We start from the raw sequence: 16,193 nt of genomic DNA on the forward strand, positions 1-16,193 counted from the left end.
AACATTTTATTATTAGTTTTTTATTTTAACTATATATAATTAAATATACACGTTTTATCATTTTAATTTGCATGATTGGTATTTTAGTAATCATTTTATTATTAGATTATTTTTATTTTGCAAAGTTAGTGTTTATTTAATTTTTTTTTTTGTCATGCAATCCACGAAGTGAAAAGAATAAAAAATAATTCCCTTTATTTATAGAGTAGAAAACAAAACTACTGTAAGTCAATTTTAGTGTTGACTTTTCTTTTTTTTAATGGAAATAGTCACCGCCCCTCCGGTGAGCACAGACGAAGACAAACGAGCGTCCCCCATGCGGAAAAACAAAAACGCCCAGAAAACACTTCCGGGTGTGTTTGACTTTCTACTCTGGCTTCACAACTTTTATACACGTAAAATACAAAATAAAACGAACTCGTTTAGTTTTCGCGTTGGAACTTTTAAATGTGAGACATTGACGGAAGAGACAGAGGAAGGAAAGAAGGAGGAGAAGAAGGAAGAGGAGGAGGAGGACGGAGTTAGTTTGAAAGCTGTGAAGGTAAAAAGGAAACAGTCTGTTCGCTTCCTTTAGTCTCTTTAATGTCAACACTTATTACGCTTCTATTAACGAAAACCGGTTTCATTAACGTGGAAACTCGGTTTGTTTCCTCTTTATTCTTTTCTTTTTTTAAATGATTAAGACTTACTGAAGTAACTTGTTGACTGTTACTTTTATTATTAATTAATTAATTAATTAATTAATTATTTAGGAGTTATTTGTCCTCTCCTACTTCTTCTTCACTTCCTCCTCCTCTTCCTCTTTCTTTTCCTCCTTCCCTCCTCTTTCCTTTCTGCCTTATTCCTCTTTTTCTCTTCCTCCTACTTCACTTCCACCCTTCCCTCTTTCTTTATCCTCTCCTCCTACTTCTTCTCCTTCTTCCTTTTCCACCTCCTCTTCCTCCTCCTTTCCGTCTTCCCTTTCGTCTTCTCCTCCTCCTCCCCTCCTCCCATCTCCTCCACCTTCCACTCCTTTGTTTCTTCTTCCTCCTTCACCTAGATCTCCTCTTGTCCTCCTCTCTTCTTCTTTGTACTTATCTACCTCTTTCCTCCCTTCTCCTCCTCCTCCTCCTCCTCCTCCTCCGGTCTCCGTGGTAACGGGGATCAGGCTGAAGGAGCTTGAACTGATCCATGGGGCCGTAGTGACCATGTCTGACCCCTGGGTGGCGCTGGAAGGCAGCTGTTCCAGTCTGTACACTGACCTCTGACCTCTTAGTCCTTGTTACATAAAGTCCGTTATTATCATCTGCTCCTTTGAAATGAAATGTTGTATTTATTTAATTATTTATTTTTCTTAAAACCTATTTTTATTCTTTGTCCAACCCAGCCTGGGGCTGTTGTTGTTTTTAATAGTTTGTTTTTTGTCTTGTGTTCTTATTCTGCCTACAGCGCTTTGTTTTTAAAGTTTTTATTCTGTTTATTCATATCTACTTTATTCTATTATTTTTTTCTTATCCACGAGGAAAAATAAAGTCTCTCATCTCATGAGTTTTTCTGTTTTGTCTTGAGGAGTGGGAAGAACTTGAAGAAGAAAGAGGAGGATGATGGAGGTGGTGGAGCAGAGAGGAGGCATCAGCATGGCGTCAGGCACCACAGAAGAAGAGACTCCTCCAGAGGTGGAGATCTATCTATCTATCTATCTATCTATCCATCCACCCAAACACTAGTGGGCGCTGTATCTTTTTTGCAAAGTCGGGTTCATTTTTGTTTCTAAAACAACAATTGTGACTAAAACCTTTGGATGAAGTTGGATGAAATTGGAATTAGCTTCCTACTTCCCTAGCCACCCAGCTAATAGTAGCTCTTTTTAGCTTCCGAGCTAAAAGTTAAAGCTAATAGTAGGTTAGGACGTCTACGTCCTGCAGTACTATAGAAGAGCCTTACAAAAACTGGACCTCCCGTTGGTCAAACTGATGCCCGTATCCCGGGGATACGGGCGGCGCCATCTTGCTCGTTGCCAGAGTAACTGTAGAGGACTCTTCACTCTCCTTAACTCCTCTAAACATTGCTTAAACATGTGAGAGCTCAATAAACTCAGGCTCCACCGAGATTTCGTATCGGATCACTGGATTCAGAGTCCAGAGTGCTAACCATTACACCGTGGAACCACTAGGTGGTGCATTAGGTATTGTTCTTTGAAGAGTTTAGCCATAAAACATATACATAGAAATATATATTAAAAAAAAGTGGACAAAGATGGAAATTGGATCCGTAGCCCAATTTGCTACTGTCATCTATATAACTAAAAGCATGTATGTTTCTAGCTCCACCGGGGTAGCTGTTAGCATTACGTAGTTGTTGAGTAACCGAGCACGTGAGTGGCGCGCAGATTTATTTGTTCCGTGCACACATCGCTCGCTCCTGCATGAAGTCGTATCGTAAGAAAACCAGCGGCGGCAAAACAACTCGCCAACGGCCACGACAATGTTATCAGCGGCTGTCATGACAACGAGAGGCGTCTGGAGTGATGGATGGAGACAGCGAGTGGACGGATGTGACAGCGAAGATAAGGCGGCCATTGTTGTGGTTAATAAGGTGTGTGCGCGGGCCGCTAACGGGAGCGGTCGGGCCGATGAGATATGGACGCGTGACTCACCTGAGCAGCAACAAGAGAAGCTGCATCAGATTTCAAGATTTCTGCATGGTCAGTTTCTCCACATGTTTCAGGCATACAGAAAAATAAAAAGTTTCTCACAAAAAATAAACAATAAAAAATCTAGTTTGAGCCTTTTGTCTTATAACTCAACTAAACGTAACGTCAACTGCTGGTAAATATCGAGGTATCTTTACTACAGAAGATTTATTTAACCCTACCATTATTTATCTCTGGGGTCAATTTAACCTAATGCTAATGCTACGCGCTACGTCGTCTCACATAAACTCAGAAGAGTCCAGTCAAACCTCAAATGCACCGGACGCTAGTTTGTAGATAGTTTGCTTTACACATGCTCTTGTGACTTTGCTACATAGCTATTTCGATATGCTGCATGCTAATAGCTAAATGCGCCCATCCTTTCGTCATCTCGTCTAAATGTAGAAGATACCAGTCAAAGCTTCAATGCACAGCATGCTAGATTTTAGCTAGTTTGCTTTAAAACGTGCTCTTGTGACTTTGCTACATGCAACTAGCTACATGCTGAATGCTACATGCTACGTCATCTCATCTAAGAAGAAATCAGTCACACCGGAAATGCACGGGATGCTTGTTTGTAGATAGTCTTAGACATGCTCTCACGTGTTTGCTACATGCTACTACCTACTTCCGTTAAGCTGCATGCTAAATGCTAGATGCTGCATGAACTCATCTAATCTTAGAAGAAATCAGTCAAACCACAAATGCACAGAATGCTAATTTAAAGATAGTTTGCTCTACACATGCTGTCGTAACTTTGCTACATGCTAATAGCTATTCCAATACGCTGCATGCTAATAGCTAAATGCTACATGTTTCATCCTCCCACCAAATCTTCGAAGAAACCAGTCAAACCTCAAACGCACAGGATGCTACATGCTCTCATGACTTAACTACGTGCAACTAGCTACATGCTGAATGCTACATGCTACGTCATCTCATCTAATCTTAGAAGAAATCAGTCAAACCGGAAATGCACAGGATGCTAGTTTGTAGATAGTTTGCTTTACACATGCTCTTGTGACTTTGCTACATGCTACTAGCTACATGCTGAATGCTACATGCTACGTCATCCCACCTAATCTTCGAAGAAACCACTGAAACCTCAAATGCACAGGATGCTAGTTTGTAGATAGTACGCTTTACACATGCTCTTGTGACTTTGCTACATGCTAATAGCCACATTTGATAAGCTGCATGCTAACAGTCAAATCACAAATGCCTGAGATGTTACATCCTTTGTTGTTGTGGATATTAAGGCACAGCTAGATCAGAATATTGTTGTGGTGATGTTAAGCCCGTACCCGTTTGTTGGTAATTTCTTGTGGTTTTAAATTAGCTAAATGCTTCATGCTACAAACAACAAATGCACAAGATGCCTTGTCTGTACAGGAGTTTTGAGTGTACTGTCCCTTTAAGAGCTCAGATATGTCCCGTCCCTCACCGTCTCCTCTAACCTTTGCAAAGAACACTCATGGAGGTTTGTACGGCTGGTTTTTACGTCACCACATGCCTTGCTGTCTCATCAATGCGACTCTACACCTTTGACTTAATTTCCTCCAGCCCAGCAAGCTCTCCAAGCCAGCAAAACCTCAGACTGAGGACATGTTGGACATTTCAGGGGCCGGTCTCAGGGTCCAGGTCAGAATCGGGCTTCGGGAGGAGGTGCTGTGGACGCACAATGTCCTCGCAAAGATAGAAGCGCCCGCATGTGCGTCGTTACCTCTCATCTTCATCAGGTGGCTATTTCCTGTCTCAAAGGCCCCAGTAACCTTTGACCACGTCGTCTCCATGGCAACCTGGCAACCTTTTGATCTGGGTTATGATTGGGCCCCTGTGAGCAGCAGTTTCCAAGACAATCCTCCCACACTAGGGCTCCTGATGACTTTGACCTGTTTACTGTGAGGCAGAGGTTCCCAAACTTGACAGATTTCTTCCCATTTGTTTTAGTGCATAGAAGAACAGAGAAATTAGGAGAATGTTTACATTTAATAAACTATCCTTCCAAAAAAAATAAAAAAATTCTTAAGAAAAATAGTAGCTAATAGTAATAGTAGCACTTCCGAGCTAAAAGTAGCTCTTTCTAGTTCCCTAGCCACCCAGCAAATCTTCTTAGCTTCTGAGATAAAAGTAGCTCTTTCTAGTTCCCTAACTGACCAACAAATAGTAGCTCTTACTCTTTGTAGTTCCCTAGCCACCTAGCTAATAGTAGCTCTTCTTAGGTTCCGAGCTAGACGTAGCTCTTCCTAGTTCCCAAACCAACCAGCTAATAGTACCTCTTCCAAGTTCCCTAGCCTTCCAGATAATGGTATCTTTTTCTTGCCTCCTAGCTAATAGAAGCTCTTCCTAGCCTCTTAGCTACGAGTAAATCTTCCTAGCTGTTTAAGTTAAATTATAGAATTAAAACTCTAGAACTCAAAGCTGGGAACCTAAAACCATGTTTGCTTTATTTAACAACATTAATATTTTGTCTTGTTTCTTCCTTACAGGAATCAAACCGTAACTGTAACACCAACGAGGACGACACCGCTGACGCAACACCAAAGGTCACCATGGAAATGACCGAGCAGGGCAGAGGTGAAATGAAGTAGGATGTAACATTAAAAGCCATTATTGCAGGAAAAAACAACAGCAGATAATAGAAAGGTTTGATCTTGCTTCTCCAGGCATTTCTCTGGAGCCATGCGCTGTAAATACTTCATAAAATGATTGCTAATGCTTTTACATTTGCACAATTTAAGCTAAAGCTGCCCAGAATTTTGTTATGTCCTCACATAACGTCCTTTGATATAACCACTGAAGCTGGGAAGAGGTACTGTTAAGAGGTACCGTTAAAACCTACTATAAGCCGGGAGGCTAGGCTAGGAAGCTAGTAAGAATTACTATCAGCTGGAAGTGCCACTATTAGCTGGAAGGCTAGAAAGCTAGGAAGAGCTAATATTAGCTGGGAGGCTAGGAAGCTAGTAAAAGCTACTATCAGCTTGGGATCTAGGATTAGTTATTGTTAGCTGAGAGGCTAAGAAGAGCTACTTTTTAGCTTCACTTCTACTGTTTATTTATTAAAGTAATAACTTGAACCAAAAGCCTTGGCCATAAAACATGTACCAACCTTTCTTTGTTGTTATATATGAGAAATATATTTATTTCCCATAACAACACAATTAAGTGCATCTCTTGGATTTATTGAAGCTGTTTCTGTTTTTCTACATTGATTTCCTCCAGACCTCCCAGTGACACCTCAGACACCAGGTGGATCTGTGGTGATTCAAGGCAACAAGAACCCGGCCAGCGAGAAGCTGGAAAGAGTTCGGAAGTGGAGCATCTCCACGTATAAGGTGGGGGGAGGAGTTATAACAGGTAAAACAGTTCTAACCAGTAATCCTGGTTCTGATCGGTGGTAACGACCTCCTCTCTCTCTCTCCTCAGTGCACCAGGCAGGCTCTGGCTGAGAAACTCGGCCGTGGATCTCGGACTGTGGACCTGGACCTGGAGCCTCGTCTCGAGCTGCTCAAAGACGACCGACAGCGCTACGATCATGTGACCAAGCTGGCTCAGACGCTAGCTAATCAGCTGACACAGTTCGCAGTTACACAGAAGACCCTGGGGGATGCCTTCACTGAGCTGAGCGTCAAAACGCCGACACTCCATGTGAGTCTTAGAGAAAAATGACGCTTACCCTAGCCTCCCAGCTAATAGTAGCTCTTTTTAGCCTCCTAGCTGATAGTAACTCTTCCTGGCCTCCCAGCTAATAGTAGCTCTTTTTAGCCTCCTAGCTGGTAGTAACTCTTCCTGGCCTCCCAGCTAATAGTAGCTCTTCCTAGCCTTCCTAGCCTCCCAGCTAATAGTACGTCTTCCTAGCCTTCCTAGCCTCATAGCTAATAAAACTACTTCTGAGCTTCCCAGCTAATAATAGCTTTTCTTAGTCTTCCTAGCCTCCCAACTTATAGTACCTCTTCCCACCCTTCCTAGCCTCCCAGCTAATGGTACGTCTTCCTAGCCTTCCTAGCCTTCTAGCTAATAACCCTACTTCCTAGCCTACCAGCTAGTAGCCCTTCTTCCTAGCTTCCTAGCCTCCCAGCTAATGCTAGCTCTTCCTAGCCTCATAGCGAATAGTAGCTCTTCCTAGCTTCCTAGCCTCCCAGCTAATGCTAGCTCTTCCTAGCCTCATAGCGAAAAGTAGCGCTTCCTAGTTTCCTAGTCCCCCAGCTAATAGTAGCTCTTTCTAGCCTTCCAAGCTAATAATGAATCAGAATTATCGTCTAATAAATCTTCTTTAACCACCTCAGGTGGAGTTTGCCTTGAATGCCGAGGCTCAGAGGTTTCTTTCTAAGAATGGCGAGACTCTGACGACGGCCGTCAACGCCTTCACCTCCGACATGAACACGCTAATCAACAAGACCATCGAGGACACCATGATTAATGCCAAGCAGTACGAGGCCGCCAGGTAGGTGGGAAAGCACACTTCCTGTTTCCTGCTGTTTTTCTACTAATAATGAACCTACAAGATCTCAACTGAGAGGATTTCCTGAAAATGTAGGAAAAACTCATAAAAGTAAGAAGGAAAGGATGGACACAAAGGTAGTCCAGCTCTCTCAGATCACTGCAGTATCTCAGATGATCAGATCTAAAGCACCAATCAGATCACACCTTGACAGTTCCAAATTACCTGTTGCGTAAACTTATGAATTCTGGGTAAATTACCCATTGGACATTTTCCAGCTTCATGGTAGAGTTGTCCGTGGAGGCTCTGCTTCATCCAGATCGTGGTTTATTCATAAAAACTAAACTGTATATAAATATGGAACTTCCTTTTCCCTTTTATTGGCCAAACTGACGCTGTTTTCCCAGGGATACAGGCAGAGCCATCTTGGCGACTTTGGAGCCAGAGTCTGATCAGTATGATGCAAGGGCGGAGCCACAATGTCGATACCCCGCCCACTCTTCCTCCAGATACATTCGCGTTTTCATTTAATACTACGCTCTGTTCAACCTCCACCAGCTGCAAGGAAATGTTTGGATTATATGCTGAACTTATTTTTAGAAGATGTTTTTACAGCTGTCACGGTCACCTATTTGCGGAGTGGTTGCCATGGCATCTGGTGGTTGTCATTATGTCACATCCTGTTTCTATACTGTTGCGGTGGCCAATGAACTAAATGAAACTTTGAAAAATTTGACACTTGAACATTCATCAACATTATATTAACTACCTAAAATGGCAGAGACTATCTTTGGAAAAAAATTATTTGATGTGTATTTTAGTGTTTTATTTTGGCCCAAGTCCCGCCCACTAGCATGGAGGGTGTGGAGCTTATGACCTGTACTGCCGCCAAACACCAGGGGGAGCTCTACTTGCTTTGGCCATTAGGGAAATGGGAACATCTATGGATAATGTATGTCAGAAACTCTCAAGTTGTGCAGATTATATCGTCGCTTACTCAATTTCCAAACCTCCAAAATACGGACGTTGTCAACTACTTGCTCTGTATAGTTTAAAGGAAGCAGAAATTTGACATCACAAGCAACAAAAAACAACTTATTTATATGTTTTCAATGCAAACTCTTGAGTTAAAGTTCTCAAAGTGGTGAGGCCAAGGGGTCCAGAAATGAACATTTTAGACGACTCCCGACAACTGCACCCTGAAAAGACAGTGGTCTTGTAGATATTCTGCCTGGAAGCAGCAACAAAGGCACAGACGTGTGATCTGGGGCGTCCACGTTAACCTGCCCTTCAGGTCCAACTCTGGGACAATCTGCTCTTGTTGTTGTCTAGACGACTATATGCTTTTAAGACGTCTTGGTTCACTGATTGGGAGATAATTGGGAGTGTCTTATGTCCTTTAGGTGTAGGTGGACATATGGATATTGGCCTGAGGAGCTGGGTCTCCTGTGTTGATCCATGTCTTTGTGAATGGGTTGTTTTATTTCCCAAAAGAACTGTGTGCACCTCATTTCCCGGAGATTTCCAGTTATTGCAGTGTCTTGAGAAGACGTGACTCTTCATGCTCTGTTGCTAATCCCAAGAAAAGCACTACTTAAACAGTTCAAATGTAAACAAGAAGAAAACGAAACGAATGGCGAAGTGTGTCGAAGAATGATCGTGTCAATGCGCTGACTTCCAGGATCGAGTACGACGCCTACCGAGTGGACCTGGAGGAGCTGAACCTGGGGCCCCGGGATGCCGTCACCGTCCCCAAACTGGAGCTGGCCCAGAAAAACTTCCAGAGTCAGAGGGAGAAGTTCGAGAAGATCCGAGACGACTTGTCAGTCAAAGTCAAGCTGCTGGAGGAGAACAAGGTAAGAGAGGAACCTGGAAACGTGGTTGAATGATCCAGGTTTGGGTCAATGGTTGGTCCCACTGTAAATGTTCATGGTTAGTCCAAGAGTTTTTAGCCTTTCATTAAAAGTTGAACTTAAAGATGAGTTAAAAATCAACGATTCTAGGATCAGAGCTTTAGGGGGCCTTTAATGTCAACGTACGGTCTCACAAAGCTAGCATTTGGTCTAAAATATAAAGAAAAGAAACTGCATTGAAATGAGAAGATGAAGCAAGAACAATAAGTGAAGAATAATCTTAAAGGTATGATTGTCATCATCATCTACATTTTTGTTGATACTGTCATAATATCGTGACAAAAATATACAGTCATATAATCAATCCCAGGACCAGTGCTCTATGTTCTGGTTCTGTAGAAGCTAAACTGAAATGAATTAACTGAGATAATTGTGAGAAGTTTAAAGTAGATGATCCCGTCCTGTTGTGTCTTCCTGCAGGTCAAAGTCCTCCATAATCAGTTGTGGCTGCTCCACAGCTCGGTTGCCGCTCACAACGCAACCTGCCATCGCTTCCTGGAGCAAAACATCCAAAAGGCCGGCGATCTTCTCAGCAACCCCGGAGACGTGGATGGCCTCTCTTCCTCCTGGCTGGAGGAAAGTTGACAGTAAAATCAAAAAAGCTGAATTCCACCGTGCTGCATACGGGTGGACGGGTGTGAGCTTGGTGGAGCTTTTTTTGGTGGATCAGCGGATGGATGTTCAATGGGAAAAGCTTGGGATCACTCGACTACACATGTTTGGATAGATGTAAAGTCTGGGATTGTTAGGTAGAAGTTTATTTATATATGAATTCAATTTAAATTGTGCATTTGGGATGAAATGTCCAGGCTCTGCAACTCTCTGGAAAATGAGCGCTTTAGAAATTTAGTTTATCCGGTGGGGGGAATCACGCAGGCCTAGAAAAGGTACATGTTTTAACAGTGAAACACACCAACATACACACCCCCCCCACCTGGTTTCTGTTGGGGAGTAAATCCATCTAATCCTCTATGAGGCATTAAGCCTTCCTTTGAAGTGTACGAATCCTCAGCCACTGCCGTCAGAAACTCAGGGCAACTGAAAGTGCCTCAAAAATAATCTCAAGAAACCAAGAAAATGTTGGCCAGCACTATTCATTTATAACTTTCACATGAGAATATGTCAGCTGTAGCTATTAGCACATTCGTAGAATGACAAACCTCAACACTACCTCCAACCAGCTGTTTGTTTGTTGAGGAAACTCTTGGACGGCTGGTGAGTTGCTGCCTCTAAAATTATGTGCTGGCCTCAGATTTAGCTTCCGTTCACCTATTGACAGCTTGTTGTCTGTAGACATCCAGTGCAGCTCACAGAGCCAAAGAAATGTTGCCATATGGAGATGATGTTCGATTGTTTGTAATCAAAGCTAGGTTGTTTTTTGTGTTGATGATTGGGGGACCAATTAATTGAACTACGTGGACACAGATTTAGTTTCCAGACTAGTCGTCATGCTGGGAACCTTGTCTGGTTTGGATCCCAAGAAACTCTACTGTCGCCGTACGCTATTGATGTTGCATTGTTCCTAATCAAAACTAGGTTGTTGACATCCAAGGCAGAATTTCATTCATAGGTTAATCGCAGGTTTAGCTTCAGTTTCCATTTACCTTTTTGCTGCAGTTCAGTTCATTGTCTGGACGACCCATGGAGCCCAAACACATGTTGTAAAATGTTGACGATGTTGGTTTATTTGTAATCAAAATTAGCCTGATTTTTGTCTCTGTTGTCAAGCTGTGTCTTGACATTTGATGACTGCGGACCAGTTAATCGAACTACCTGGACACAGATTTGGTTCATTTCAGAAAAGTTTGTCAGTTAGTTGGTAGAGGACAAATACAGGCTATAGCTAACTTTTATTTTTTGGGAACACAAAGGCTGTTGATAGACGACCATCTATAACTTGGAACTTGTTAACCAAAGATCTCCTTTACATGGCTAAAATTTGGTGACACAAAAAATTTGCTATGAGCCAAAATAAATATTAAGAAAAAAAACTTTACGCTGAAGATATTGTCTTATTCGTAGGTAAAGAAAAGTTGTTTTTTTGCAAATTTTTTCACTATATTTTCATCAGTCTGTAAGCTTCTTCTTCTTCTTCTTCTTCTTTTTGTTTTAACCGTAATATTAACTACTTCCACAACTGGCCACTTAATAAAAAGCCTCCTGATGGTTCATTTCACAACAGTTTGTTGGCCTGGATTGTAAATTTCTGCAACTTTAGTTGGACAAGAATAGGCTGTAGCTAACTTTGATCATAGTCTGAGCCATCCCTTAAGAGACTTTTAAACCATTTAAGTTTTGGTTGTGGACAAAATAACAAGAAACAGTATCTTGTATCATAATATAAACTGTTACCGTTGTCATGTCCATTTAAAATAAGTTCTCTTTGCACTCTATCCAATGCGTAGTCTGCCTTAAATATTTCTTGTATTGTAATCTACATGTATTCTTTTTGTTTTTGTTTGTGTATACCTCAACATCAACTATGCAAGAGCGGCAGAGGAGTTTGTATGATTATGTCCCAAAACAAAAAAAACCTTGTTGCATTTCTGAATGTGCGCACACCTCCAGTGACTCTACTCTTAAGTGAATCCTTTGTTTTGTGGTATTTTCAAGCTGACTCAATGAAAACTGAAAGTTAACTTTTTATAACGACTGCGGGTGAATGAATGTTTGGGGTTTTCCAGCAGCGGGATCCTTCCCCCTCTGCCAGTAAAGCTCAAAGCTTCATTGATACTTTCAATTTTCACTTGTAGACGATGCCCAACGAGGACCACAATGTGCATGTGAAACAACTTGTTATGGATGGAAATGTCACAATTGCCAAATAAACTGAGTGCAAAATATTTTGTTTGCGTCGTAAATGCCTGACATACAATACTAAACAGTCCTGTATCTTAGCGTACCTAATGAATTGGCAAGTGAGTGTGCAGCTGCTTAATCTATGGCTAGTGTGAAATACATCTTTCTTAGATTGTTGACGTAACAACATGAATCCATACATGTTCACGCATGCCACAACATTAGGTACACCAGTGGGAATGATTCTTAATAGTTTTATGTCACAAACGATGGATCAGCTGGAGGATAATTTTGAAGAATGTAGTTAAACTGAATTATAGAATCTGAATCAGAAAAAATGTATTTATTCCCGAAGGGCGAAGAGAGGGAAATAAAATAGGAGCAAGACAATAAGATAGAAAAAGAATAAAAATTGCAAAAGTGGGCAAAAAACAAACAAAAAAACAGCATATTATGTACAATAGCAGGCCTGCTGCCAGTAATGTTAGAGAGATGGATTGTGGAAAATAATATCAAGACCAATATGTAGAAAAAAAAAAAAAAAAAAAAACAGCAGATAAGGTATGATAAATAAATAAATAAAATAAATAAAGTGAGGCGTGGGTACAGGTGTTTCTGTTATTTGACCTAGCCCACTGATTAAGCCCACTGGGGTTGCCAAAATATTAGGAACACGTTTCTGCAGAAACCGCAGTTACTGTAAATCAACAAATGCTCTTCACATAACTTTCATCAAGAGAAGATTTCATTTGCCGTACCTAATAAATTGGCCAGAAATCCCATGTGAAAACCCTGCTTTGCTAAACCGTTAGCATCGGTGGTATCTGGATAGCAACAGTTGCCAAACAAGAAGCCATTTAGTCCATGTGTGAAGGCAACATACAGTTTGGATTCGTCTTTTATTTCATCCTTGTCAAACTAGTCTTCTTTAGTCCAGGACCCCCCCCCCCCCAGCTGCATGGATCAGTATGCAGCGAGGTGTTTCTTCCTCTAAATGGAGGGGGATTTGGGAATAAGACTCGGTTTGTTTGTCTGTTTGTGGTTCTGGTTCTGTTGTCCCGATTGCTTTAAAGCGAGGCAATTATTCACCTGGCAACGCCAACACAACCAACCTGATTCCACACATTTCAGTAGCAGAATAGAGCTTCTCACAATGAGAGACGTGTTGGTTAACTGCTCAGACCTGTTACTTGTTCCTGTTTTTGTTTTTTGTTTTTTTTTTGGATTAATGTCTTGTTTTTGATTTATTTATTTATATCCAAGTGTGTGTTTTCAACTATAACTTGTGAAAGTGGAGAGGAGCTTGACACTTTCTGGTGATGTGTGATACGTAAAAGAGCCGACACTTGGCGTTGAATCAGAAGAGTCGATTCCTATCGTATCAGAGCCGTTTAGTTTTTGTTACTTTTAGCTCGTTCATCTTTGTGGTCAGTCACATGTGGGGGTCATATCACCATGTTGAAAGTAGATACAGGGACAGACAGATATTTAATACCGTCTTCCATCTTTCATAACACTCATAGATGGTTGAGGCTTCTTTGTCAATCTGACCATATGTGGACCCTAAAAGCTCTTTTGAGGCACTGCAGGACATAGATACTGTAACCTACGTAGGTAGCCTAAACCGGAGTTTCTTCTTGTACCTCGTTAGTCAGGCTCGTTCTGCAACAACTCCACCCAAACACTTGTCTGCGCTGTGGCTTTTTTGCCTGTAGTTACATTTCTGTGGAGGTGCACGTCACTCACGGTGTATTTATACTATGGACAAACCCACCGTGACGTCACCCATTGGATTCTGAACCTCAAAAATGAAGCCCAAAGTGGGCGGAGCCTGCTGTCGCCATGTTGGATGAACTTTACTCCACCCACACACGGATGCTAGCTTCGAAGAATAGGTTGCCCGTTGATTTGACGTGTAGTTGATTGTTCCGAGGGAAATTATTGATTGGGTTATTGGACGTCTATTGATTGTTTCTAGGCAGATTGTTGGGCGGGCCGTGTATTTTAATGATCTCCTGAAAATAAAGAGCCGAAAGAGTCGATTCGTCTTTGGGAGTCGTGTCAAAAGATCCGACTGTCAGAAAAGACCCGAGCTTCTCTCCACTACCACTTTCATTGCCAAGGGAGGGGCTGGTTCCAGCTTATCAGAGCGGCACAGGCGCGCACAGGTGGGCGTGTGCGAGACAAAGCGCGTCCCCTTCCACCTGAGCGAGCATGCATGCGCAGACCCTCCAGGATTCCCATCTCTCTCTATCTCCTTCTCTATCTTTACCCTAAAATTAGATCATTTTGAACCGGACTTCTGCGCAGGAGCTTGTGCGCCGCTGGACGCGTTCTCTCCGGTGAGTTTATATATTTTTTTTAAAAAAAACCCACAGTCTTATTTATTATTTTTATCTCGTAATTCCACCTTGAGACCTACTTCGCTTCATTAAAATGAATTCTGCGCGCTGACAGGCCTCTTAAACACGGTGACACTTCGCACCGACCAGACTCCGTTCAGATTTCTGCTGCTTTTTGAAATAAACTGACCCTCAGCCCTTGTGACATTCGCACATTTTCCCCGTAGTGTTTCATTAGGTGTTGACTAATCTCTTAAGAATTTCGGCACACGAGACACTGAAAGATAACTTGTTCTTTACGTGCTATAATTGGTATTAATTCCTGCAGGTTGTTTGTGGTGTTTACATCCAGTTATATTCCTTAAAGTCATGTTTTGTGCTGTTACCTAGTTTGCTTCCCCAACTTTCTAACACGGTTCTATCAGTACTTTAATGTTTAAGTCTAATATGATATTTATATATTATATTTGGCTTTTCTGTGATACCTTCTACCTCCTTTGTGGTGTTTTTCTGTACTTTTCCGCTCTAGGCTACAGCTGATGGCAACTTTCATTATTGATTAAACAGGAAATTTTGTGATTAACTGTCTGTAAACTTCCCAAAAAGTTAAAATTATACTGCGTGAGCTTTGAGGTTTTCAGGGAAACAAACAAACAAACAAAAAGACAAAATGCCGTCAAAAGTCACAAATGTTCATGTTGCATCTTACTTCATAAATTAAACCTGAAACAATTGCCAAGAAAATAGCATCTCCAAAGACTGAGACTTTGTCCCACCAGACTCCATTCAAAAACTCTATTAATCTAATTTTACGCTGCTTAGTGGCAAACAAACACAAAGTGTATCCCCGGATTTAAGGCGTTTCTAGACTCAACACATCCTCCTGGTGAATTCCTCAAACTTGAAAACCACAGCGGATGCATGTATTTTGCAGAATTATTGCAGCTCATTGTTTCTGGGAAATATCCTTACACCAGACTCCGTTCAGAAATCCATTAATTTAACATTCAGCTGCTCAGCTGCACATTCGTTCAGTGCCTGCAGCCTGATCTTTAGGATTCCCTGAGTCGACGAGGCCTTTTGATAAAATCTGCAAACTTAAAAACCACCAACTCGCTTTTGTTGTCCGTTTTTCTCGGAATGACAAATGAAAAATGTGTTATTTCCATGATGGTTAAGGTTGAAAAGAGTTAAAAGTTAAAGGTTCGCCGGCGGCCCTCCGTCCGACCTCCACCGACCCGACCTGGTGACGGTACCCCTGGCTGACATTTGAGAAACAGGACGTTGTTTAGTTGGGGGTGACTTTCTGTCCCCGTTGCCACGGTAACCCCAGAGACGAGTGATGCTCTTTGCTCGATCCTCCCCAAACTGTAAAACAGGGCAGTAAACGTAACGTCCAGCTCTTCCCTCCGTTGGAGACAGAAGACACCATTTGCTCAGGAGAGTCGTGAAACGCTGTCACGCTTTCTTTGGCCCAACTCCACCTAAAGCCAGAACCAACGCCCCCACCCACCCACCCACCACCAACCACCACACTCCTGTTTACTGTTGTTTGTCTGGTAAATAAGACGAAGGCCTTCTCATCCTCCAGGAGCTTTATTGGAGTTTCCAGGGCGACTCTCCAGCTGGATCGGTCTTTGGATGCGCTCTACAAGACTTTCTAGCTTATTGATAACTTGAGATCTTAAACGTTTTAATTAGTAACACCATCACTAACGACTGGTAGATTTCACTCGATAAAAACACACATCAGAACATACTGTAGTACAACAATACGTAGTAAACTGAAGTACTTTTATTTTCAGCTACAAAACGTCTCAAATCTCTAATGAATAGCGCCTCCTCAGCTTAAACAAACGTGAGGAATTTGACAATGCTTGTACAAAAACACAAAAGTTATATAAGCGTAAAAGTAATTTAAGCGTAAAAAATAAAACTGTACAGCATGAGTTATACTTAAAGAAACAAAAAACTGCACACAATGAGAGGGTAAAATATTCATAGGTGCACCTGTTCCCCAGACATGA

At 41.8% G+C, this 16,193-nt stretch overlaps 2 protein-coding genes across 4 annotated transcripts in view; both read left to right on the forward strand.

Moving 5' to 3' along the window:
• The first annotated feature begins 342 nt into the window (after positions 1–342).
• On the forward strand, positions 343–11,868 carry LOC125024146 (arfaptin-1-like). Of its 3 annotated transcripts, none has more exons than XM_047611837.1 (8): positions 343–541; positions 1,549–1,655; positions 5,161–5,248; positions 5,894–6,006; positions 6,098–6,319; positions 6,958–7,115; positions 8,794–8,968; positions 9,446–11,868. In XM_047611837.1, the coding sequence occupies exons 2-8, from the start codon at positions 1,581–1,583 to the stop codon at positions 9,608–9,610; spliced, it is 996 nt and encodes a 331-aa protein (XP_047467793.1). In that variant the 5' UTR covers positions 343–541; positions 1,549–1,580; the 3' UTR covers positions 9,611–11,868. The 3 variants fall into 3 exon arrangements, with proteins under 3 accessions (XP_047467793.1, XP_047467803.1, XP_047467811.1); XM_047611847.1 differs by having other exon boundaries at positions 1,552–1,655; XM_047611855.1 differs by lacking the exons at positions 343–541; positions 1,549–1,655 and adding an exon at positions 1,668–4,410.
• A 2,065-nt stretch (positions 11,869–13,933) lies between these two features.
• Positions 13,934–16,193, forward strand: part of LOC125006400 (FH2 domain-containing protein 1-like) — a 35,536-nt gene continuing 33,276 nt past the window's right edge. Inside the window, exon 1 of the mRNA XM_047582412.1 lies at positions 13,934–14,166. The gene's annotated coding sequence lies outside the window, so the exon portion shown is untranslated. The remainder of the gene's footprint in view (positions 14,167–16,193) is intronic.

Source organism: Mugil cephalus, chromosome 1 (assembly GCF_022458985.1).
Source record: "Mugil cephalus isolate CIBA_MC_2020 chromosome 1, CIBA_Mcephalus_1.1, whole genome shotgun sequence".
Classification (NCBI taxonomy): Eukaryota; Metazoa; Chordata; class Actinopteri; order Mugiliformes; family Mugilidae; genus Mugil; species Mugil cephalus.